At 41.0% G+C, this 27,439-nt stretch overlaps 2 protein-coding genes across 2 annotated transcripts in view; one reads left to right on the top strand and one right to left on the bottom strand.

Moving 5' to 3' along the window:
- ppp1r9a (protein phosphatase 1, regulatory subunit 9A) overlaps nt 1–27,439 on the top strand; it is a 425,367-nt gene that overhangs the window by 361,430 nt on the left and 36,498 nt on the right. The window lies entirely within an intron of this gene.
- The window catches only part of LOC132815699 (serum paraoxonase/arylesterase 2-like), a 66,764-nt gene that overhangs the window by 6,324 nt on the left and 33,001 nt on the right, over nt 1–27,439 (bottom strand). The window contains exon 7 of the mRNA XM_060824773.1: nt 3,462–3,543. Coding sequence (XP_060680756.1) covers nt 3,462–3,543 — 82 coding nt within the window. The remainder of the gene's footprint in view (nt 1–3,461; nt 3,544–27,439) is intronic.

Below are 27,439 nucleotides of genomic sequence, written 5' to 3'. Positions count from 1 at the left end.
CTTAAGTGTGTACAAGACAATTTTCTGATTCAGTATGTGGATGTATCTACTAGAGAAGGTGCAAAACTTGACCTACTCTTGGGAAATAAGGCAGGGCAGGTGACTGAGGCGTCAGTGGGGGAGCAATTTGGGGCCAGTGACCATAATTCTATTCGTTTTAAAATAGTGATGGAAAAGGATAGACCAGATCTAAAAGTTGAAGTTCTAAATTGGAGAAAGGCCAATTTTGACAGTATTAGGCAAGAACTCTCAAAAGCTGTTTGGAGGCAGATATTCGCAGGTAAAGGGGCAGCTGGAAAATGGGAAGCCTTCAGAAATGAGATAACCAGAATCCAGAGAAAGTATATTCCTGTCAGGGTGAAAGAGAAGACTGATAATTATAGGGAATGCTGGATGACTGAAGAAATTGAGGGTTTGGTTAAGAAAAAGAAAGAAGCATATGTCAGGTATAGACAGGATAGATCAAATGAATCCTTAGAAGAGCATAAAGAAAGTAGGAGTCTCCTTAAGAGAGAAATCAGGAGGGCAAAACGGGGACATGAGATAGCTTTGGCAAATAGAATTAAGGAAAATCCAAATGGGTTTTACAAATATATTAAGGACAAAAGGGTAACTAGGGAGAGAATAGGGCCCCTCAAGGATCAGCAAGGCGGCATTTACGTGGAGCCACAGAAAAAGGGGGAAGATACTAAATGAATATTTTGCATCAGTATTTACTGTGGAAAAGGATATGGAAGATATAGACTGTAGGGAAATAGATGGTGACATCTTGCAAAATGTCCAGATTACAGACGAAGAAGTGCTGGATGTCTTGAAATGGTTAAAGTTGGATAAATCCCCAGGATCTGATCAGGTGTACCTGAGAACTCTGTGGGAAGCTAGAGAAGTGATTGCTCGGCCTCTTGCTGAGATATTTGTATCATCAATAGTCACAGGTGAGGTGCTGGAAGACTGGAGGTTGGCAAACGTGGTGCCACTGTTTAAGAAGGGTGGTAAGGACAAGCCAGGGAACTATAGACCAATGAGCCTGACATCGGTGGCGGGCAAGTTGTTGGAGGGAATCCTGAGGGACAGGATGTGCATGTATTTGTAAAGGCAAGGACTGATTCGGGATAGTCAACATGGCTTTGCGCGTGGGAAATCATGTCTCACAAACTTGATTGAGTTTTTTGAAGAAGTAACAAAGAAGATTGATGAGGGCAGAGCAGTAGATGTGATCTATATGGATTTCAGTAAGGCATTCAACAAGGTTCCCATGGGAGACTGATTAGCAAGGTTAGATCTCATGGAATACAGGGAGAACTAGCCATTTTGATATAGAAATGGCTTAAGGGTAGAAGACAGAGGGTGGTGGTGGAGGGTTGTTTTTCAGACTGGAGGCCTGCGACCAATGGAGTGCCACAAGGATCGGTGTTGGGTCCTCTACTTTTTGTCATTTACATAAATAATTTGGATGCGAGCATAAGAGGTACAGTTAGTAAGTTTGCAGATGACACCAAAATTGGAGGTGCAGTGGACAGCGAAGAACGTTACCTCAGATTACAACAGGATCTGGACCAGATGGGCCAATGGGCTGAGAAGTGGCAGATGGAGTTTAATTCAGATAAATGCGAGGTGCTGCATTTTGGGAAAGCAAATCTTACTAGGACTTATATACTTAATGGTAAGGTCCTAGGCAGTGTTGCTGAACAAAGAGACCTTGGAGTGCAGGTTCATAACTCCTTGAAAGTGGAGTCACTGCTAGATAGGATAGTGAAGAAGGCGTCTGGTATGCTTTCCTTTATTGGTCAGAGTATTGAGTACAGGAGTTGGGCGATCATGATGCACCTGTACAGGACATTGGTTAGGCCACTGTTGGAATATTGCGTGCAATTCTGGTCTCCTTCCTATCGGAAAGACGTTGTGAAACTTGAAAGGGTTCAGAAAAGATTTACAAGGATGTTGTCAGGATTGGAGGATCTGAGCTACAGAGAGAGGCTGAACAGGCTGGGGCTGTTTTCCCTGGAGCGTCAGTGGCTGAGGAGTGACCTTATAGAGGTTTACAAAATTATGAGGGGCATGGATAGGATAAATAGGCAAAGTCTTTTCCCCGGGGTCGGGGAGTCCAGAACTAGAGGGCATAGGTTTAGGGTGAGAGGGGAAAGATTAAAAGAGATCTAAGGGGCAACTTTTTCACACAGAGGGTGGTACGTGTATGGAATGAGCTGCCAGAGGATGTGGTGGAGGCTGGTACAATTGCAACATTTAAGAGGCATTTGGATGGGTATATGAATAGGAAGGGTTTGGAGGGATATGGCCCGGGTGCTGGCAGGTAGGACTAGAATGGGTTGGGATATCTGGTCAGCATGGACAGGTTGGATCGCAGGGTCTATTTCCATGCTGTACATCTATATAACCTACAACTGAATCTGCATCTGCACTTCACTCCATTTATTTCTTACATTCCATGGATAGAATTGTGCCCTGACCCATTAGTCAGTTTGAAAATGTTGTAATCAGGTTGTAAAATCCAGGAGGAGATCTGCTCACACATATCCCTGCCCAATTTCACCAGTGTCAAGGTTGGCATCAGGCAGCCTGCCCATCAGCCATTGATACCCTGAAGAGGAAAAATAGCCTCAGCTTGTTGTCACCAGAATTGAGCCAGTCGTTAAAGTCAACAGTAAGTTTCCCCATATAGGCATGTACTGGTCCCTCCTTAACAGAGCCCCAGATCTATCAGCAGGCTCCGCATAATATGTTAAATCACACCTGCACCCCTCTCAATGCTCTCAAACCCTGGTGGCCCCTCTTTTCCCCTAGCTCATCAGGACCTGCCAGCTTGCTATCCAGACAGACTGCAGTCATCTCTATGGCTTGATACAATGGTATTCGCCTCCTCAAGTCCTAAATACAGTACCAGAGGTACCCACCATTCACAGTGGAACTACCAATATTGGAGAATTGCCAGCAGCTGTGATTAGTGAGCAGCTATGGCACAGCAGTTCCTGGTCCTGAGGGGCCGAACTCCGAGATGTACTGATTGGCTACAGGGTAGGCTCCTTCCTTAGGTGGGCTTCCTCTGCCGTCTTACCAGCTGAGAGCTCGGGACCATGCCATTACTAAAATCCTGTCCTTTGTATTTAAATGGTGCATTAACTCCAATGTCTTACACATTTCCTATTTCTTATGCATCAACTCCTTTACATATTTTAGTTTTTCCTTTATCTTAAGTGTCTAAGTTACAATTTCTGACTGTTACTATACTCTCTTCCATCTCTTCTATTATGAAACTATTCCACATTATCCATGTGAACACCCCTAACCACTTACTAGAACAGCAATTTCAAACTACACAGTAAAATTTCATCCAGGTGATAGATTCCACTTTTTGACACAAAACTGTTGACTACACTGAGAGGCAATGTTAAAACAGCATTCAGTGACCTTGACCCATTCTAATAATTATTTCAAATCCTTACCTTCACTGGAGTCAGAGTATTGTTCGGATTTATTTCCATAATATGGATGTTACGGGCAAAAGTTTCTGCAATATAGATATATCTGAAATTCAAAGAATATGATTATATTAGAGAAGATAATTCCTTTTCAAACTTTTAAATTGTTAATCACCATATATTGAAAATATGTGGTCTATGAGAAAAACGTTGGAGCAATTCCAGTGACCCTTCACTCCACAAATGCTGCCAGACCTTGTGTTTCTCCAGCACTTCCTGCTTTTGTTTCAGATTTTCACTATCTTCAGCTGTAAATATTCTGAGTTATGTGGGAATGCTTCCTGTTTCTGTTCTCTAAACTACAAGAAAGACAATCGGACTGGTGCAAGGGAAAACTCAAAAGAGAGCAACCAAGAATGTGGAAGACCAAAATGTTGCAACTTGGCAAAGAGTGAATAATACTTTTTATTAACCATCAATGAACAGATGCTCAGTACTTGGAGCAGAAGGATAAGTAAAGAATTTCGATATTTCTCTTTTTAAATCTACCGAGACTAAACGAATCATGCGACATTATTCAATTCCATCAAAAATGTCCTACATAACACAGTTTATCATCACCAGCAGATGACGAGAGGAAAGTGAGCAGATCAATGGAAAATAAGTACCAACAAAGACAAATATGAAGGACCACATTTTGCAGAAATGAACCAAACTGAATATACAGTAAATAGTAAAACACTCAACTATGCAGGAACAAAGCCACCTACGTTTCCAAATGTCAACACGCTGATTACGCTGGCATCATGGTTATGGTACTGCATTGTAATTTGGAGACAAAATAATGATTCAAGCTGAGCAATTACAGCTGCTAATCTGGGTTTACAGCTGGTGGTGAGAGAACCAAATGAGAAAGAAGTCAACTTAAGCACATCCTCCCCAGGCTACCTGTAACCATTGCATCAATCCATGACATTATTTGTGCTCATTCATAGAGTCATAAAGATGTATAGCACAGAAACAGACTCTTCGGTCCAACACATCCATGCCGACCACATATCACAACCGAATCTAGTCCCATTTGCCAGCACTTGGCCCATATCCCTCTAAACCCTTCTTATTCATATGCTGATCCAGATGCCTTTCAAATGTTGCAATTGTACCAGCCTTCACCACTTCCTCTGGTAGCTCATTCCATACATGTACCACCTCTGCGTAAAAATGTTGTCTCTTAGGTCCCTTTTATATCTTTCCCCTCTCACCCTAAAACTACGTCCTCTAGTTCTGGACTCCCCCACCCCTGGGAAAAGACTTTGTCTATTTATGCTATCCATGCCACTCATGATTTCATAAACAAATATGAGGTCATCCATCAGACTTCAATGCTCCAGGGAAAGCAGCCCCAGCCTATTCAGCCTCTCCCTATAGCTCAAATCTCAATTTCCCGTTGACTATTAGGGGTCTATAAAATAATCCCAATAAGGTGATCATCCCTTTCTTATTTCTCAGTTCCACCCAAATAACTTCCCTGGATGTATTTCCAGAAATATCCTCCCTTATCACAGCTATAATACTATCCCTGATCAAAAATGCCAGTCCCCCTCCTCTCTTGCCTCCCTTTCTGCCCTTCCTATAGCATTTGTATCCTGGAACATTAAGCTGCCAGTCCTGTCCATCTCTTGAGCCATGTTTCTGTAATTGCTATGATATCCCAGTCCCATGTTCCTAACTATGCCTTGAGTTCATCTACCTTCCCTGTTAAGCCTCTTGTATTGAAATAAATGCAGCTTATTTATCAGTCCTACCTTGTTCTCTGCTTTGTTCCTGCCTGCCCTGACTGGTTGACTCACTTCTTTTCTCAACTGTACCAGTCCCAGACTGATATCTTTCCCCAGTATCTCCATGGGCCCTGACACCGCCACGCCCCCACCCGCCCTTACTAGTTTAAATCCTCTCAAACAGCTGTAGCAAATCTCCCTGCCAGTATATGAGTCCCCTTCCAATTCAAGTGCAATCCATCCTTCTTATAGAGGTCACTTCTGCCCCAGAAGAAATTCCAATGATCCAAAAATGTGAATCCTTCTCCCACACACCAGCTCTTCAGCCACACATTCATCTGCTCTGTCCTCCTATTCCTACCCTCATTAGCTTGTAGCACTGGGAGTAATCTGGATACTTCTACCCTCAAGGACCGCCTTTTTAAATTCCTGCCTAATTTCCTATATCCTCCCTTCAGCATCTCGTCCTTTTCTCTTCCTATGTCATTGGTACCGATGTGTACAATGACCTCTGCTGGTCCCTCTCCCCTTTGAAAACATTCTATACCCTCTGAGGCATCCTTGATCCTGGCACCAGGGAGGCAACACCATTCTGAGTTTTCATTGCTAGCCACAGAAACGTCTGTCTGTGCCCCTGACTAGAGAGTCCCCTAACACAGTCAATCACTTGGAACCCAATGTACCCCTCATTACATTAGAGCCAGTCTTGTTACCAGAAACTTGGCTGTTTGTGCTACATTCCCCGAAAGTCCACTACCCCCTACATTTATCTTTTGGGAGAAATTTCCTAAGCTCCAGCTCTGATGATACATTGAATAAGTTTGGGCTTTTTTCTTTTGGAGAGAAAAGGCTGAGAGGAAATCAGGTGTTCAAGATCACAAACTAGCCAGTGTGATGACGCTGCTCCCCAACAAGGATATGCTGTCCTTGTTTTTTTTCAGGTGGTCGTAAAAACACAGGTTCTGAAAAGTCTGGGCTTGGATGGATCTTTGGGCCAATTTGATTATAACTAACAGATATTGCTTCAGGCAAAAGGCTTTTGAAGTTTAAAAAAACACTTGCACAATGAAAGTGAAGTGGCCAGTTCTCCCAGCTCAGCTTTTTTCTGGTTGATTTTTTTGGCAGTCTGGCCATTCACTGAAAGCAGTTTGGAGGCTATTGATCCAATAAACAGTTACATAGAAAAGGGTGTTCCATGCTACCAAGTCTCTCTCTCTCCTGTAAGACCCTGTATTTGATTTTACCTTTTGTGTCAAGGGGACTGTTGCAAATATTGGGAACAGCATCATTATGCTGGGATAATCTGTTGGGTTTTTGAATAGGTAAAGTTATTCCGTGTTCGGTTTTGTTTGTGTTTCATTCAGTAATCTTGTAAATAAATTCTGTTTTGTTTAAAATGAAGTGGTTTGACTAGATGCATCACTTCTGGAATATCCACGTTACACCTGCTTAAAACAACAAGCAAAGCTAGGGTCTGGGCTACTTCATTGAAATGTTTTGAGAGGGTCTGGCCTAATCCATAACAGACTGAGGACTCTTTGTGGGATTTATTCTATCGTTCCAAATTGGGATTAGGGTTGTTGGACTCAAAGCAGCCAGTGGTATGTGTTAGTATCTTTTGTTCTGGGTGTTGAATTTGGTTGGTTTAAACATTGCTTGGGACAGCAATGGCTCTTTCAGTCACCAACGTTTTTCTGGGGATGGAAGAAGTGAGTTTACAAAAAGTAATTAAGGCCAAGCTGCTGGAATTAGCAGATAAGCTGGGGTTGGATCTATTGCTGTCTGTGAGGAAAGAATAGATAATTACAGCATTAGCTCAGCATTTAAATTTAAATTTGCTGGAAACACCATCAGAATCTTTAGAGATGGCTACAATTCAATTGAAGATGAAGCAGCTTGAGTTACAGGCAAAAGACAAGGAGAGGGCACCAGATACGAAACAGTTTGAATTATGATTAAAGGCAGAGGAAAGAGAAAAAGAACAAATCACTTTAACAGAACAAAAAGAGAAAGAGAGAGAGGAGAGAGACAAAGAGAGAGAAGAAAGAGGAGTTTGAACGTCAGAAATTGGCACATGGACAGGAGTTCAAAAATTCGCTTCCTGAAGTAGCTAAAACTCATGTGGAAGAGCAGAGAGTTAAAATGGCAGGGTGAGCAGCTGAAATGGCTGATGATTATGCGTTGGTTCATAAATCAAAGTTTGGCTTCCAAAATTAATTTCCATCCATGAGGGATAGAAATTGGGGAAAAGAGAAATCCTCACGTGGAAAGGGAAAGATATATCATGGTGAAGATCATAAGGATAACTTACCACAGGATAAAAGGGAAAGCCTTGAAGGAGAAGGAGAAGTTAAAAAGCTCCAGTGTTTTCACTGCAATAAAAGCAGGCCACATGAAATTACAGTGTTGGTGGGTTAGGAAAAGCACTGGGAAGCTAGATGTAGGAAAACAGGATAAGCCAGTGAATTTTGTCAGAGTGGTAACAGAAAGCATGGTGAAGGATAGAAAGCTGCACCAGAATATCAGAGGTTAGTTAAGGAGGATGTGCCAGATCTTCTTAAACCATATACCTACAAAGGTAAAGTTTACTTGCACAGGCCAGGAGCAGCAGGTAAAGAGGTACAATATCAAGAGACACAGGTTCCTCTCAATCTGAGATGCTGATCAGAGGAGATATGCATCTCTGAAGGATTATTGGCAGAGAAGGTGCTAGCAATGGTAATTCATGGTGAGACAAGAAGCACTCAGTTATGTAAAGTGAGGTTAGAGTGTCCAGTGAACAGTGGAGAAGTGGTGGTAGGAATACTGGACCAACTCTCAGCTCCAGGAATACAATTTGTTCTTGCTAATGATATACCTGGTTCACAGGTAGGAGTGTTGTGTGATGTGTTTGAAAAGCCAGTGGAAACTCAGGCAACTGAACTATTACAGGACGCATATCCTGGGATTTTTCTGGACTGTGTGGTCACAAAGTCACCAATTGAAACAGGAGAGATTAAAGAGTACAGGCAAGAAAGTTGAAGTGGAATTAGTAGAGGCCCTGTTTGATCAGATGGTCGACACAAACCGGGAGTAGATAGATAGCAATACTCAGATAGCAATATCTTAAGCTCAGATAAAGTACCAGAACTACAGCAGAAAAATGAAAATTTAAAGTAATTGTATCAAAATACATGCAAAAACTAATAATCCGAATGTATTCCTGATTTTGTTTATCTTAGAAATGATGACTTAAGTGAGGAAATGGAGACCATCACACATTCAGGCAGATGAGAAATGATCAGAAATTCATCAAGTTGTATTGACAGTACGTTATAGAATGGAAGTGTTGCAAGTTGAACATGAGCTACCGCTAGGAGGTCATTTACGAGTGAGAAAAACTCAAGCTAAAATACAAGAACATTTTTACTGGCCTGGACTGCATAAGGATCGTAGTTGAATTTTGACATACATGTCAGGTAATTGGAAAACCACAGGCAGTAGTAAAGCTTGCACTTCTTATATCCTTGCATTTGAGGAGCGTTTTACAAGAGTCTTAATTGACTGCGTAGGACCCCTAACTAAAACAAAAGGTAGGAATCAGTATTTGTTAACAATGATGAATGTGTCCATTAGATTTCCAGAGGCTATCTCATTATGCAATATCACAGCTAAAAGGATCGGAGAGGAGTTGATCAAATTTTTCACTAGGTACAGCCTACCCAGAGAGATACAATTAGATCAAAGGTCAAACTTCACATCAAAATTATTCAAGGAAGGTTTGGACAGCTTAGGAATAAAACAATTCAAATCTACTGCGTACCAACCAGAATCACAGGGAGCACTAGAAAGATGGCATTAAAAGACCACGTTGAGGACTTATAGTCAAGACTATCCAATGACTGGGATAAGGGAATTCCATTTGTGTTTTTTGCAATCAGAGATGCACCAAAAGAATCAACCAAATTCAGTCCATTTGAAATAGTTTTTACACATGAAGTGAGAGGACTTCTAAAATTGATTAAGGAGAAATTAGTAAATCAGATTAGATTAGATTAGATTACTTAGTGTGGAAACAGGCCCTTCAGCCCAATAAGTCCACACCAACCCGCCGAAGCACAACCCTCCCATTCCCCTACATTTACCCCTTTACCTAACACTACAGGCAATTTAGCATGGCCAATTCACCTGACTTGTCAGAATTCAGAGACCATCCAGATGATGTGTCAAATTTTCAGGAAAGATTAAATACAGTGAGGGAATTGGCTACACAGCATTTAAAAGTATCACAGCATACAATGAAACAGGAAGCAGATAAGAACTCAAAAACTCACAACTTTGCTCTCAGAGATAAGGTGTTAATGTTACTTTCAGTGATAGGTCAATGTTTAGTGGACCTTATCAAGTCGAAGGAAATTGAGTAAGGTGAGCTATTTGATAAGGACTCCAGACAGAAGCAAATCTCACAGAGTGCATCCTGTGGATATGTTCAAAAGGTATTTTGACAGGGAAGGAAAGCCAAAGGAGACTTTGGGGAAGAGGGAAGAACGACGTTCAGAGGATTTTTTTTTAGATTACTTACAGTGTGGAAACTGGCCCTTCGGCCCAACAAGTCCACACTGACCCGCAATCCACCCAGACCCATTCCCTTACATTTACCCCTTCACCTAACACTACGGGCAATTGAGCATGGCCAATCCACCTAACCTGCACATTTTTGGACTGTGGAAGGAAACCGGAGCACCCGGAGGAAACCCACGCAGACATGGGGAGAATATGCAAACTCCACACAGTCAGTTGCCTTAGGCAAAAATTGAACCCGGGTCTCTGGTGCTGTGAGGCAGCAGTGCTAACTGCTGTGCCACCATGCCACCCACAAACATTCCTCAAATTAAATTGGACAATGAGGAAGCTATCAAAAATCGGGATAATAATTTGAGTTATCTTCTACAGGAAAATCAAAATGACCTAAAAGAGTTATTGCAATCACTTGGGGAAATATATGGAAATAAGTTGGGAAGTAAAAACCTAATTGTGCATGATGTAGAGATAGGAGATGCTGTTCTGATTGAGCAATATCCTTATAGGCATAACCTTCTAAAGTTGGCACAGGTTCAAAAGGAGATTGAACGCATGCTCCAAGACAACATAATTGAAGTGAGTTACAGTGACTGAAGCTCACCCATAGTAATGGTGCCAAAACCGGATGGTAACCAGCGGTTATATTTGGACTATCGCAAAGTCGATGCAGTTATAAAGACTGATTCATATTCGATTCAGAGTTTGGAAGACTGTTGAAAAGGTGGGATTGCATATTTCTAAGTTGGAATTGCTCAGAGGATACTGGTAGACACCTTTGTCAGAAACGGCAAAGGCAGTTTCAGCTTTTGTAACACCAAATGGATGGTGTTTAAAATCATGCCATTTGGTATGAAAAATATACTACCACATTTCAGAGACTAACCAATAAGGCCACTGCCAGACAACCCAATTGTGTCATACGTATCGATGATCCTGGTGATTTTTAGTCACACTTGGAAGGAACATTTGCGACATTAATCGGACTTGTTTGATCGACTTTGGAAGGCAGACTTGGTGATAAACCTGGCTAAAAGTGATTTTGCCAAAGCCCAAGTCACCCTCCTGGGCCATGTTATTGAACTTGGACAAATGGCCCCACAGAATACAAAAACAAAGGTAATTGGGCAGTTTCCCATACCATCGACAGAAAGAGTAGTACTATGGTTCCTGGGATTGAGTGGATTTTATTGAAAATTCACACCAAAGTTTAGCAGTGTGACTGCTCCACTCACTGAATTGTTAAAGAAAGGCAAAGGTTTCAGTGGACAGCAGACTATCAGAAGGCATTTAACACCCTGAAAGCTATGTTAACCACTGCTCCAGTATTAGCCACACCTAATTACACAAAGCCTTTGAAAGTGGTTATCGATGCTCGTGATATAGTATCAGTGCTTTGTTCCTGCAAGAAGATGAAGAGAAGATGGAAGACCTATCAGGTATTTCTCCAGGAAATTGAACATTCGTCAGCAGATATATTCGACGGTTGAGAAAGAAAATTTGAACTTGGTGTTGGTGTTATAACATTTGATTTGAGATGGTCAGGGATGATATCACAGCTATGCTAAAGAAGGACACTATGGAGGGCTTGAGCAGTGAGGCATTATGGGTGGGGCTGAAAAATAAAAAGGGTGCAGTTACATTGTTGGGGCTGTATTACAGGCCTCCCAACAGTGAGCAGGAGGTAAAAGAACAAATAGGTAAACAGATTATGGAAAGTTGTAGAGGCAACAGGGTGGTGGTGATGGGAGATTTTAATTTTCCCAACATTGACTGGGATACACTTCGCGTCAGAGGTCTGGATGGGGCAGAATTTATGAGGAGCGTCCAGGAGAGTTTTCTAGTGCAGTATGTCAATATTCTGACAAGGGAAGGGACCATACTGGACCTGGTGTTGGGGAATGAGCCAGGCCAGGTGATAGCAGTTGCAGTAGGGGATTTCTTTGGGAATAGTGCCCACAATTCTGTATGTTTTAGAATACTCGTAGGCAAAGATGAGAATAATCCTAAGGGATGAGTACTAAACTAGGCTAAGGCCAATCATATCAAAATTAGGCAGGAGCTGGGAAATGTGGATTGGATGCAGCTATTTGAAGGAAAGCCCACATTTGATATGTGGGAGGATTTCAAAGATAGTGCAGGGTAGGCATGTCCTTCTGAAAACAAGGGATAGGAAAGACAAGATTCGTGAACTGTAGATGACAGGAGAAATCGTGCGACTAGCCAAGAGGAAAAGGAAAGCGTACATAAGGTCCAGGCAGCTAAAACAGAATGGGTCTTGGAGGAATATTGGGAGAGTATGACCAATCTTAAATGAGGAATCAAGCGGGCTAAAAAGGATCATGAAATAATTTGAGAGAGCAGAATTAAGGAGAATCCCAAGGCCTTTTATTCTTACATAAGAAGCAAAAAGGGTAACTAGAGAAATGATTGGTCTACTAAAGGGTAAGGAAGGAAGATAGTGTGTTGAACCTGAGAAAATAGGTGAGATTACTTTGCATCAGTGTTCACTGAGGAACGGAAGATGACGATTGCGGAGATTAGAGACAGACGTTTGTTTACTCTGGACCATGCTGACATAAGGAGGGAAGATGTGTTGGATTGGCTGAAGGATATTAAGGTGGACAAATCCCAAGGACCGGATGGGATCTATCCCAGGTTGCTGAGGGAAGCGAGAGGGGAAATAACTGGGGTCCTGACAGATATTTTTGTAGCATCCTTAAACACAGGTGAGGTGCCAGAGGACTAGAGAGTTGTTCATGTTGTCCCCCTGTACAAGAAGGGTGGTAGGGATATTCCAGGTAACTACAGACCGGTGAGCCTGACATCGGTGGTGGAAAAGTTTCTGCGGGATAAATCTATCTATGTTTGGAAAAGAATGGGCTTATCAGTGATAGGCAACATGTTTTTTTGTGGGGTAGATTGTGCCTTACCGACTTAAGAGTTCTTTGAGGAAGTCAGCAAATCGATAGATGAAGGAAGGGCTGTAGATGTCATAAACATGGACTTTAATAAGGCATTTGGTAAGGTTCCCCATGGTAAACTAATGAAGTCACATGATGTGCAGGGTTTCTAGCTAGGTGATAAAGAACTGGTTGAGCAACAGGAGACTGAGATGAAGGGAGTTTCTCGAAATGGAGAAAGGTGACCAGTGGTGTTCCACAGGGATCAGTGCTGGGCCACTTTTGGTTGTAATATACATAAATGATCTGGAAGAGGACATTGGTGGTCTGATCAGTAAGTTTGCAGATGACACGAAGATTAGTGGAGTAGCAGAAAGCATAGGGGACTGTCAAAGAATTCAGGAGAATATAGGTAGACTGGAGAGTTGGGCGGAAAAGTGGCAGATGGAGTTTAATCCAGACAAATGTAAGGTGATGCATTTTGGGAAGTCTAATTCTAGAGCGAATTATATAGTGAACGGAAGAGCCTTGGTAAAAGTTGATGAGCAGAGAGATCTGGGAGTTCAGGTCCATTGTACCCTGAAGGTGGTTGCACAGGTGGATAGAGTGGTCAAGAAGGCATATGGTATGCTTGCCTTCATCAGACAGGGTATTGAATATAACAGATGGCAGGTCATGTTAAAATTGTACAAGACTTTTGTTCGGCTGCATTTAGAATACTGTGTACAGTTCTGGTCACCACATAACCAAAAGGATGTGAATGCTTTGGAGAGGGTGCAGAGAAAGTTTACGAGGATGTTGCCTGGAATGGAAGGTGCTAGCTATGAAGAGAGTTTGAGTAGGTTAGGATTGTTTTCATTAGAAAAAAGGAGATTAAGGTGGGGACCTAATTGAGGTTTATAAAATCATGAAGAGTATAGACAGGGTGGATAGAGATAAGCTTTTTGCCAGAGTGAGGGATTCAATAACAAGAGATCACACTTTCAAGGTGAGAGGTGAAAAGTTTAAAGGGGATATAAGCGGCAAGTACTTTACACAGAGGGTGGTAGGTGCCTGGAATGTGTTGCCAGCAGAGGTAGTAGACGCAGGCACGGTAGATTCATTTAAGCTGTGCCTGGTTGCATGAGTAGATGAGGAGCAGAGGGATACAGATGCTTAGGAATCGAGCTCCAGGTTTAGACAGTAGATTTGGATCGGCTCAGGCTTGGAGGGCCGAAGGGCCTGTTCCAGGACTGTAAATTTGCTTTGTTCTTTATATACAGTGATCATAACCCACTGAAGTTTGTGGAGAAATTTAAAGACAAAAGTTCCAGACTGTTTAGATTGAGCTTGTTGTTACAGCCATTCAATCTGAAAACTGTGCATGTGGCAGGATGAGAAAACGTGATTGCTGACGCATTGTCGAGACTTGAATGAGAAACGGAGGCATCGGTGGCAGGAGTAAAACAGATTGACCCAAAATGTAGTTGTGTATGTTTGTATGATCATTGTCAATGTAAGATATATGTGTGTTGTACAGTCCTTACAATTTAAGATTAAGGGGTTTAAAAATGAAGCCATCTTTGGATATTGATGGCTTTTTTTTTAAAGGGGGAGGTGTGATGAAACTCCTCCTTTAACAACATTACGCTGCCTTTGTTTTTTTTCAGGTGGTCATAAAACTACATGTTCTGAAATGTCAGGGCTTGGATGGGTTTTAGGGCCAATTTGATTGTAGCTAACAGATACTGCCTCAGGAAAAAGGCTTTTATGTTTTTCTTAAATTGTACAATGAAAGGGGAGTGGCCAGTTCTCCCAGCTCAGCTTTTCTCTGGTTTGACTTTTTTTGGCAGTCTGGCTATTCACTGAAAGCAGTCAAGTGTTAAACAGTTACAGGGAAAAGGATGTTCCATGCTGCCATCTCTCTCTCTCTCTCTCTCTCCTTCAAGACCCTGTTTTCAATTTTATCTTTTGTGCCAAGGGCTGTTTATGGGAATTGCAAGTACGGGGAACAGCATCATGAAGTTGGGATGATCGGTTGGGTTTTTTGATAGGTTAAGTTATTCTGTATTCTGATCTCTTTTGTTTATGTTTCATTCAGTAATCTTGTAAATAAATTCTGTTTTGTTTAAAGCTCAGTAGTTTGACCAGCTGCATCATTCCTTGAATATCTGCTTTACACCTGCTTAAAACAACCAGCAAAGTTAGGGTCTGGTCTACTTTCTTGAAATGTTTTGAGGGGGTCTGGCCTGCCCAATAACTCCAGATAGAGCAGATAGGGGGAAGTTGTTCTTCCTCTGGCAAATGATGTGGATAGTAGTAAGCTTTGTAACTAACGTTTAAAAAAAAATTCTGCGATTTATATATGAAAGAATTGAAACAAACATGGTCATTCAAGAAAATGAGAGACTTAATAAACAATTTTCTTTTCAATATATATCAATATATAATTTCAGTTACATCACATTCTAAACTTTTGCTATAAATTCAGTGTCTTACAATCTTATTCTCCATAAGCACTTGATGAAGTAGCGTCGCTCCAAAAGCTAGTGCTTCCAAATAAACCTGTTGGACTATAACCTGGTGTTGTGTGATTTTAACTTTGTCCAGCCCAGTCCAACACCGGCATCTCCAAATCATAGTTGAATCTGAATTGGGCAATTACAGGGTCAATACAATCACCAGAGATCAAATTGCTGTAGTTGAAAATCTCAAGTTGTCCTTCTGTACTTCTCCACAAGGTGGCTTGTGAGATTGGCGATAGCATGTATTATTCATAAAATAATGGCAAGAACAGGAATGGCATTAGTCAAAGTCCAGGAATGTTTTGCCAACTGTTTCATTAGAATTATATGTAAATAAATCTTGCTTGCTGTACCTGAGTTCAGAGTTTGAGGATGTTCAGAGCTAAGAAAGACTTGCACAGTCAGGAGTGAAGAAAGATGAATTTCAAGAGACTTTAGGGACAGAGCGTATGGGCCTTAGAAAGCAATCAGAGTTTCAAACCCTTTTGCTGCCTGCTTGTAATAGGGCTCTGATTTCAACCATCTTAGACTTTAAACGTGTTATTAGTTCCACAACAACTTCATTATTTCATCACTCATCATGAGGAATGACTGTGCACTATCAAACTGAAGATTTCCCCACTCTGATTCAGTCTCCCAGCCTATCCTGCCACTAACCTCAATATGAGAGTCTCTCTCTCTGTCTCCCCTCCCCTCCCTTCCCCACCAACCCCCCCCCCCCAACCCCCCCCCACCTCTCTCTCTCTCTCTCTCTCTGGTGCACTGTCTGTTTCTGCTGCTTGTAAGCAGCTCTTAGAATAACATAGGAAAAAATGAGGTCACACCTCCAACACTAGATATCCTGCACTGGGGAGCCCAACATCCTGTTCCACCACACACCCTGTAGAATTCGTGGAAAGTAGGACAGTTTGCAGTGGAATACAGAAAACTGCACTTGCGACACAGCTTGCTTGCTTTCTGTCAACTGGCTGATGCACCAATACAGATAGCTGCATCTAATACTTTCAGTGATGTTACCCAGCTGCAATGGCTTCAGCATTTCTGATACCTTTAATAGTGTGTCAATATCATGACTCATTTTCTCCAAAGAAAATAGTTTGAGAAGGTTTTGATTGGCATCAATGCAAGGAATTAGTGCCATTATTTCTTCAGACAGTGCAGCTTCTGAAAAATCACAGCCCTTTTCTTAATCACAGCACCTGCTGAGGAATTGCTTATGGTTGTCTGTAAGCCATTACTCCAACCACTGTAATAGGGAGTTCCAGTTTTACACCAAAATTGATCGGACTCAGATAGACCCAAAATGTTGACTCAATGCAGCCTCTTGTTTCCAATGGGTATGATTGTTTTCTTTGTCATAACTATATCCTTTGTTCATAAAGGCTAAATTTGGATATGATGTCTGTGTCCCCCTAATTCATGCTGAAAAATTGGTGATCATTCTATGTTTCTTGCAGACATGGTTAATTTTTAAGTGATTTGTAACCATTCTTCACCATGGGGACATTCAACAATTCTCACCCCTCTCTTTTTGTTGGCTTTGTTCAGGTCTTTGCCATTTTCTAGTGATATTATTTTGCTGTTTTATGTATTTTTTGTTCTTTGCATGGGAACTACACCTATGGATGTATCATTGACCCTCCAGTTTTATTCTGCCTGAATTGAAAGTGACTTTATCACACAACCCTGAATTGATTTGTACTCTCACTTGCCACCATTTGAGCTATCTCACAAACCAGACATTGGCTATTCTACAACACACTGCCTTTGGTAGGACTCTGCCTTTTAGGGTTTATGCACCCTTTGCTTGTGGCTCCTCTTGTAATGTACACTCACAACAGATCCATTGGTGTGTGTATCTGGGCCCGTTATGCAAACTTACCAATCATCCAGACATGTTTTGATAACCTATAAGGAGGTTCCACTTATTTGAAGACTCCAGCTGATATTTACACACAAGACAGGAGATCTCAACAGACAAGATGATCCTTGAGATTCAATAACTATTGCAACTCTTAGCAACAGTTGCAACCACTCACACCACTATCTATTGGTCAATGCTGCTTTACAATCTGGTTTCTTTTTATTATCACTGTCAACATCCTGGAACACCTCCCCAAAGGTAATCCAGATGTATCTGCATCACGCATTGCCAGTAGTTCATAAGGCCAATCTCCATCACCCTGTCAAAGTTAATGAGGGATAGCAAATAAATTCTGATCTTTCACCCAAGGCCCAGGAAGGAATGTTAAAAGAGAACCTTATGGAATTCAGAACTCCTGGAAAATGGCCAACTCAATTTTCAGAAAAGCAAAATGTAATTATTGTTGATTAAAAGTGTTTCAATACAGGAATCTGGATGGATATATGAATAAGAAGGGTTTAGAGGGATATGAGCCAAGTGCTAACAAATGGGACTAGATTGGGTTGGGATATCTGGTCAGCATGGATGAGTTAGAGTGAAGAGTCTGCTTCCAGGCTGTACATTTCTATGACTCTATGGTGTGATTCTTTAAAAATACAAGTGATATAAAACAATTTTTTACTCTAAGTATAACTATAGGGTACAGAATGGGCAGCATGGTGGCTCAGTGGTTAGCACTACTGCCTCCCAGCTCCAGGGACCCAGGTTCAATTCCTGCCTGGGTGACTGTCTGTGTAGAGTTTGTACATTCTCCTCGTGTCCGTGTGGGTTTCCTCCCACAGTCCAAAGATGTGCAGGTCAGGTGAATTGGCCATGCTAAATTACCCATAGTGTTAGGTGCATTAGTCAGGGGTAAGTGTAGAGTAGGGGATCGGGTCTGCGTGCGTGTTACTCTTTGGAGCGTCAAAGTGGACTTGTTGGGCTGAAGGGCCTGTTTCCATACTGTAAGTAATCTAAAAGTAAAGCATTATGGCTGAATTTGTACCAGTTAATAGTTAGGTCTGCTACCAGTGAGATATGTTATTAACAGCATACGATGAATATTAAAAACAAAGAGTTTATCATCTCTGGGATTGATGAAGAGATGGAAACCTGTAGTTACTCAGAGCGCTTGGAGCTATTAGGAGAATGATTTCAGTAGGAACCTCCTCACTCAGTGCACTTTCAGATAATTCACAAACTCCTGAGATTAAACTGCACACAGAAACTCTGCACAAAATTGCTGTTGACAGCATTGAAAATTAAGAGGATATTCAAGAGACTTTTCAAATTCTGAAGGTTTCAAATAGGGTAAATAAATAGAAGAAATATTTTCTACTGATTTTCAGGTGTATAAAAGATTATTAATTTCAAATATTTACTCAGGGTATTGGGAGAGAGGCTCGCAGAATCTTTTGGCACAAGGAACGAGGTGGAGAGCACTACGTATTCATTCCTGAAAATGTTTTCATTTTCAAGGTAGATGCACCAATGGGAGAGACGAGGGATTGGTACTAGTTATAGACCATGCTAATGGACAGTCAACTCAATATAATCAAACTATATACTCAACAGCAACTTTCAGCACACTTGCAATGTTTATTTATACAACACACAAGAAGTTATTTTATTATTACCCTACTGTAATCCCTTTCGGAGGTAACTGATCAATGAGGTAGGTATTCAACAGAGAGGAAATGATTTTGATGAATTTCCATAATTCCTAATATTTAAGAAGTTTTTTTAGATGTATGCCTTGGTATTGCAGGTGTACAAGGCCACGGGCCAAGTGCTGGAAAACGGGATAACAATAGTTAGGTAATTACTTTTGACTGGTGCTGACCAATGGGCTGAATGGCCTTTTTCTGTGCTGTAGATCTACATGACTGTACAATTAGACCCTCATTTCAAATGTCTGATCAATGTGAATTGCTAAGTAACGAGTCCTAGGGGCACACTACAGTGAGACTGAATTTTATGCCTGTAGATCACCGCCACATCCAGAACACCGTGTGCAATTTTGGGTACCTATTTTGAAAAGAGATTTAGGAACTGACTGGAACAATTTCAGGAGTTCAGCACTTCCAAATTATAAATTATCAATACGTACAAAGAAACCGTTTGGATGAATGGGTACTGCAGAATTAGTATGTTATTTACCTTCAGTTGTCAGTTCAACATTGGAGAAGGTTGTTAAATCTTTGGCTTTACGAACAGAGGCTGAATATAAAAGCAAGGAAGTTTTGTTAGTCCTTCACATAACACGAGTTAGACCCCAGCTGGAGTACTGTGGCCAGCTTTAGGCACTAGACACTATACGTGAGGATGTCACAGCTTAGAAAGGGTGAAGAGACCCAGGGATTTAAACGTTTTCACACAGTTAGCTTATGGAATGCCCTGCTTGCATGGGTGGGGGGAGCTTCAACTGATGCATTCAAGAGGGTCTTGAATTATTATTTAAATAGAAGCAATGTACAGGGATATAGGGAAAAGGCAGGAGATTAATACAAAGCTGAGACTGCTCAGAGAGCCGATACAGACATGACAGGCTGAATGTACCCTGCACTACAGTAATTCTGTGATTCTGGGTAAAGATAAGCTAATTAACTATAATCCACATAAAACCACAGTCATCTCTTTCCTCTAGTGAGAGAGACATTGGTTATCTGCCTTGAGGGACACCTCAAGCAATGGGGCAAGTTAAGCGGAAAGGTTCCATGAAAGACTTCAGTTACAGGACCACTATAGTTATCCTCCTTCAACCTGGGAAGTGCTAGGGCAATGAGAACAAAATGACAAAACTCAATAGGTCAGGATGCACCCACAGAGGTTCACTTCTCTTCATCAAACCTGATGGAGAGTGTTAAACTTACTGGAAGGGAGGAGGCTCAGGTGTAACAAAGGAGAAGGACCATGATAGAGTCCGGGCCAGTAGAATCAGTTCTGATGTAGGGTCATTATCCTGAAATATTAACTCTATATCTCGCTACGATGCTTCTAACTTTTGTAGTTCTTATTTCAGATTTTCAGCAGGATTTTCTTTATAAATGCATTATCAGAAATTTGATCTTCATTGAGTGCAATGAAAGGTTTTAATAAAGAGTAAATAAGGAGAAAATATTCCCAGCGAAGTAATCAGTAACAAGAGGACAGAGCTTTAAAAGGTGATTGACCATATGAACCGGAGAAAACATGAGGAGAAGTAATTAAACTTCCACAGGTTATGATAATCCAATATGCATTGTTCACAAGGGCGACTGAATCAGATTCAGGAACCACTTTCAAAAGCATATTGTGTAGACACACAATGGAAAAAAAATTACAGGAGGAACTATAAGGAAGTGGGGCTAATTAGACTGGGAAAGCTACAAGTAAAGCACTTATAGTTAATGCTCAGTATTGCCACAAAAATGAACAGGTATCATGAGGCACAGATGCAGTAAGGAAAATCAGGGACCATGAAAGTAATTTAAACAGAGATCCCATAGAGTCATACAGCAGGAAACAGGCCGTTTGGTTCAACCGGTCCATGCAAACCATAATCCCAAACTAAACTAATCGCACCTGCCTGCATTTGTTCCCTATCTCTCCAAACATTTCTAATTCAGGTACCTATCTAAATGTCTTTTAAATGTTGTATCTGTACCCGCAACCACCGCTTTTTTTGGAAGTTCATTCCACACATGAACCAGTCTTGGAGTAAAAGAATTGCCCCTCAAGACTTTTTAAAATCTTTCTCACCTTAAAAATATGCCCTCACCCTGGGGAAAAGACATTTGCCATTCACTTCATCTATACCCCTCATTATTTCATAAACCTCTAGAAGGTCACCTCTCAACCTCCTACACTCCAGTGAAAAAAGTCCCAGCCTATCCAGCCTCTCTTTATAACTCAAACCCTCCATTCCCAGCAACATCCTGTTGAATCTCTTCTGAACCCTATTCAGCTTAATACCTTTTTTATAACAGGTAGATCAGAGCTGGACACAGTACTCCAGAAAAGACCTCACCAACATCCTGTACAACATCAACCTAACATCCCAAATGGGAAAACACCCAAAGCCAGAATTAAAGCAGTGAAGGGGTATGTCTGAACCCTAAGCAGGCAAGGTCTTACAAAAGTAAGTTAGTAGGAAAGGCGGGAGATCCATTATAGAACTTGTGTTAAAAGCAGGGAAGAATTTATTAAAACTGCTGACAGTGAGAACTATTTGGGAAAAAAAGTAGTGATTAAAACAATGCATTGTTATTAAGGTCACAAGCATTGAGGTTAATCAGGTAACTTGTTAATGAAATGGGAATCATTTATTTAGACTAAAAATAACAGAATTCAACAAGAAAGACTGTGGAATAAATAAGGGGAAACCTCCATTTTGACCACAGAGGCTGTTAATCCCCCTCTATGACCACCCAATACACAGAAAAGCCCTCCAATAGCAGCACAGAGCACTATTACTGCAAAATTAAAAACATTGGAGGCAAGGCAAATAAATAATCATATTAGGAAGACATGGCCCCCGAAATAATATTGTCAGCAATATTTAATTTTAGATATAACCAAATAAAACAGTGTTAGGCATCTTAGAGAAAAAAAGAAACCTTAGCATACATACTTTTCACAAAATAGAGACTAATGTAGAACCTGACCATGTTCATACATTTAGCTGTACAATTGGGAGTCATTCAGGCATGCAAGAAACAATAGATTTTTTTGAATTACTGAAAAGTTTTGACAATAACTTTAAATTACTTTAGGGGCCAGTGATAGCCCAATGGTATTATCTCTGGAACGTGAGACCCAAGGACTTTTCTGGGGACCTGGATTTGAATCCTGCCATGGCAGATGGTGGAATTTGAATTCAATGAAAAGTCTGGAATTAAGTGTCTAATGACTATGAATCCATTGTCGATTGGTAGAACAAACCCATCTAGCTCACGAACGTCCTTTAGGGAAGGAATTTGCTATCTTCACCATACCTGGCCAACATGTGACTCTTAATGCCCTCTGTGCAATTAGGGATAAGCAAAAAATGCTGGCATCCTGGAGATGCCTTCATCCCATGAATGAATAAAAACAACAAAAAAAACTCTTAAAAGAACAAGATCTAACAGAAGAGTTCAGCATTTGTGGGGAATCATAGATAATTTTGTTAATAATCTCTATATATTAGTGGAAAATTAGACAATGGTATTTTAAAGCCATTGGAATTGCTATCTTAGCCAAGAGTTTTTACAGTCAAAAGAACATTTGATTCTAGAGAAAGCAATACAAGAGGTGATAATACAGTATGCTTTCTAGAGTGAGGATTGACAGCTTTGTGAGGGATAGTAGACTGTTTACCTGTGACATTGAGTCATATGTTCAATCAATGACAACATAGTGACCAGCAAGCCATGGTCAGCCCTACCAAATATGTGTGCAGGAGAAGACCGGCTAGAGTAACAAGACCACTGGTGCCACTACTTTCTCCACTAGGCCATGGGAATATGTGGGCACAGAGCTGTACATTTTGACAGGAAGTTACATACCACCACAACAGATGTGGAACACAGCATATCATTTCAGACAACCACAGTTTGCTAATGAGTATTTCAGCATATTTGTAGCCAGTTCTGAATTTAAACATGTCACAAGCCAACTGAGATATCTACAATCATTTGGTAAAGACAAGCACTGGATTCAAGCTAGTTTGGAGGAAAAGTGCTGATTTCTACACTGAATTGCTAAATTCATTGGGCGATAGACAGAAAGCTCCATACATTACCCTACCAAAGAAGCTCACTACATGTCTTCATTCACATGCCAAGGGCAAAAGATGTGGATAAGAAACTTTAATAGGAAAATCATGGACATCCAAGAAGTATCAGATCAGTAGCCATCGTAAACTGTTGAGCAAAGGTTTAGTGAAGCAACCAAAGGAAATCATCCCATTGCAGAGCAATACTCCACCACTGTTTGATTAGGATGAACCCAATAAGGATATCACAATGAAAGGAGCTATTATTTCCTCATTGTCAGGATCAGAATTAAAAACAACTGTCTTCAACACATGCATCTGCCAGTCTTCCAAGTCTGATAAGAACACATCACAGGAGAATAGTGAAATTGCAAAATCAGACACTTGGAGGGACAGGAAGTTGTGCTAAATGTATAGAATTTTTGATATTAATAATGTAGCAAATAAAAAGCTGTCAGGATGCAGGGTGAGAGGGAAGAGAGAAAGAGAGAATGATGTATAGGTGTGCAAAGTTTAATACTGAGGAGTACCTTAAATCTCCCCCTCCCTCACTATGATGACATTTTAAGCAGCTGGTGGGAGAGTACAGCCTGGGATCTGGAAGGAACATCCAGGGCCTCATTGTAGTCTCTGTAACAATATTTATCATCTCATCATAACTTGTATTTGGTTGCTAAAATGCATTAGACCACATATTTGTTCAACACTCTTCTCATTAGTCTAGCAAGTGATTTCCTTGACCACATGAGACCATGTAGGCTTTGCAGAACCTAACCCTGAAAGACAAATATGGCAGCAAACCTGTCCCACAGTGAGAGTGTTAGAGTAGCAGCCTCATTCAACACAATAGTCAACAATGAGGATTGCTCATATACTTAAAGACTGTGTGGGCACAACGTCAATTGTTTTCTTGCTGAATTTGAGAATGGGAACATGCAACCTCCTATTAGTTCTGTCTGGTGGGAAGGCAATGCGGCCTGGTTGCTGTGGTAACCACAGGCTTGGGTCAAGTCCTATTGAAGGTTCTCCTTCCTGATAGTCACCTTGGCAATTTTCCAGGTTTGTCTGGCTAAAAGTAAAATGAGTAAAATTGTGATTAATAGTTCATTATGAAAGAGATGTTATGATCATCTCTGCCTGGCACAGACTTCCAAATGAAGAAGCTGATGTAACAGGTTAGTATGATTGACTCTTAACACATTTTTACTTCATTGACTGACATGTTGAGGCAATTTCAACATGGACCAAGTATTCAGCCTGATGTAAGCCTCTGAATCACAAATGTACAACCAAAATTTACCTATGTTGACCACAGTACAACAGGATCTATTAATTTGAAACTTAAGTTTGGTCATTGTGGATGCCAAAGGTCTTCAACTTGATGACAAATGGCTGACTGGTTCCTGTGTAGCTGAACAGCTCATGGTGTAAATAATACAGGAAGAAGCCCCTCCAAGCACTGGAATGGGAGGTGGTGTCTCTCTCCAATAAAGCAAACCCACAGCTAGTCGGCCTGTTGTTTTCTCCCATCAGCTGCTGCTTCAACCAATAAGTTGGACTTTTTCATTTGTTAACCAGTCGCTCTCTGCCCCCTGTGAAGAAGTAAAAGAACCTAAAGAAAAATCTCAGTGAACTAAAGACCTCAGGTAACAAATGGAACCCCTCCCTCAAATCCGGAGGCCCAATGCCATTGAACTGACAAAAATAACATATTTAAGCTGCAGAATATTTAGCGAGATGAGCAAGAGTGGGAAATTAGATTGGAACTAATAAATAATAACAAGCAGAATTAGGTATGTAAGATTTTATAAATAATGATACATTAAATTATCTCTGAATTTGAGACTGGGAGCATGTAACCTCCTAGAAGTTCTGTCTGGTGGGAAGCTAATGTGGCCTGGTTGCTGTGGAAACCACAGGCTTGGGTCAAGTCCTATATAAATCCAAGTGTCAGATTTATTACCAAAAGAGAAAATGCTGGAAAATCTCAGCAGGTCTGGCATCTGTGACAAAGGGTCAGTTCGACTCAAAACGTTACCACTTTTCTCTCCTTACAGATGCTGCCAGACCTGCTGAGATTTTCCAGCATTTTCACTTTTGGTTTCAGATTCCAGCATCCACAGTAATTTGCTTTTATTTATGTCAGATTTATTACCCGAGTACAAAGGGGGAGGCATTTAGCTTTGTACAGGCTTGCAGATTCTCAGGCAGTCTGTTTCAGAGAGCCTGGTGACAGGAAGGGTAAAACTGCTGAGTGAAGATGCAGGGAGGGTACAGCAGTGAGAGCAGAATGCTGAAAAAAACAATTCTCCATTTGAGCAGAATGGGCTTTGTGGAGATTCACCAGATCATGCTTTGCTGCTAGAAGGCTGGTATGCTGAAGAGCATTGAGGGATTCCTTTCTTTTAAAAGTTTACTTTCAAAGAACTCTGGAAGTCTTACCCCGGCATGACAAGAGATCTTGTCAAAATGCCCAGAACAATTTTGTACTATAAAAACAAGACTGCTGTTTTGCTGAGTGCGTGAGGAATGTGCAAACATGCCACGAGATAAAGAATATCTGTTAATAGTCTAAAGTATTAGTTGTGAAATAAGTAATACTTACTCATTGTTGATTTTAGATTGTTTCAGTAAAAGTTTTAAAACTTGAAATCTTGTCATGTCCTTTTAGATGGTCATCAGGAAATCTCACTTTGTAAAGTATTGGTCACATGAGAACATAAGAATGTGGAGCAGGAATAAGCAATTCAGCTCCCCACTGCCTAAGCCTGCTCAGCCAATCAATACCGTCATGGATGATCTCATCTCAGCCACAACCAGTTTCCTGTCTGCTCCCCATTCCCCTTTAATCTGTTACTAACTAAAAAATCTGTCTATCTCCTCCTTAAATTTATTCAGGGTCCCAGCATAAATTGTACTCACATGGATTCACAACCCTTTGAGAGAAGTAATTCTTTCTCATCTCTATCATAAATTGCTACCCCTTATCCTAAACTATGACTCCTTGTTCAAGATTTCCCCAAAAGGGGAAAAATTTTCTACATCTACTCTATCAATCTCCTTCAGCACCTTATATACCCCAACTAAACTGTTTCTCGCTCTTCAAAACTCTAGCGGCTTTAGGCTTAATCTACTCAATTTCATCTAATAAGACAAACCTTCCATCTCCAGACTTAAACAAGTGAACCTTCTCTGAACAGCCTCCAATGCAATTACATCCATCCTCGGTAAAGAGGCTGAAACTGTGTGCAATACGCCAGATACAGCCTCACCAACGCAGTGCACATAATTGGGTTATGGGATCATAACTATATACTGGAAAAGTGGAACCACGATGTCTGGTACTACAAAGATAAAAAAGTTCAGCATGATATAACAGGTTTTACAAAATAGAAACGCAGTTGGCGTAAGTACTGCACAATGTTTTGGCAGTTACAGAAACTGGCCCAAATGTTCACTGATCAATCCCCGTCAAATCTTCTTTTAAATGCATCAAAATTAATTCCACAACATATGTCTTGTCTTTAAATAAGCTTTATCAGATAAATTCACTCTATTTATCAAAGCAGTGACCTGTAGGAAGTCAGTAATTTAAGGAACTCTTGTGATTCTGAAGTGTGCACGATAAGGGAAGGAGCATATTCTTGGAGATACCTGCAGCATTCACCAATGTTGAAATCAGGAGAGGAGGAAGGTCCAAGCTGATCCACAGTGTTAAGGCAGTCTTCAATATCACAATTACAATAAAGAATTCAATCTTTAATTGGATAATTGTAGGCAGACCTGGCTTTTAATAGGACTGTGTGAAGAAACATCCTGCCCAACTTGGAAAGAAAAGAATGAAAAATATTGCAACAATTGGTGGTATTGCAGAACAAGTTAAACTTCCTTTTTTTTTATTATTTATTGGATTTGGAAATCACTGCCTGGTCCAGCAATTGTTTCCCATCCCTAATTGTCCTGGAGTGGTTTGCTAAGTCATTTCAGAGGGCAGTTATGAGTCAACCACAATGCCATGGGTCTGGAGTCAAAACTGGGTGAGGATAGCAGGTTTCTTCCCCGAAGGACAATTTTTTATTTTTAACCAGGATCAACGATGGCTACACTATTTTACCAGCTTTAATTCCAGTTTTTACCCATATGCCCAGAGTTTTTTCCTGGGTTTGTGGGTTATCGGTTCCAGTGATATTACCACTGGGCCACTACCTCCCCAACTTTGAAACTACTACTTCAAGCCCATTTGATATCCTCATGGAAGGGTACCACACTACATTAATATCAAGGGAGCTAGGTTAGGAAATGTCCTGGATTCACCACTTGGTAAAAAAACGTCAGGGACCTAGCCAATAGGAATCTTGCTTGCCCCACACTCATTTAATAGCTGACTGGAGGCAAACTCTACATCCCTCTAGGGCCAGAGGTCAGCAGCTCTCCAGTACTTCAGACCAGAAGCTGCTGTGTGAGACAATGGATTCAACTGGTCACTGCTCAGAAAGCTGACCAGGAGCTGAGGTGGTGGTTGGGGGCGTGGGCAGGAGAAGGAGGAATAGGAGGAGGAATTCATTGAGACATCATGGGGGTAGCGGGGATGGTGGACAAACTGGAGGAATAGTAAATGTT

This window comes from Hemiscyllium ocellatum, chromosome 5 (assembly GCF_020745735.1).
Source record: "Hemiscyllium ocellatum isolate sHemOce1 chromosome 5, sHemOce1.pat.X.cur, whole genome shotgun sequence".
NCBI classification, from domain to species: Eukaryota; Metazoa; Chordata; class Chondrichthyes; order Orectolobiformes; family Hemiscylliidae; genus Hemiscyllium; species Hemiscyllium ocellatum.
This window is presented reverse-complemented; position numbering and strand designations above follow the sequence as displayed.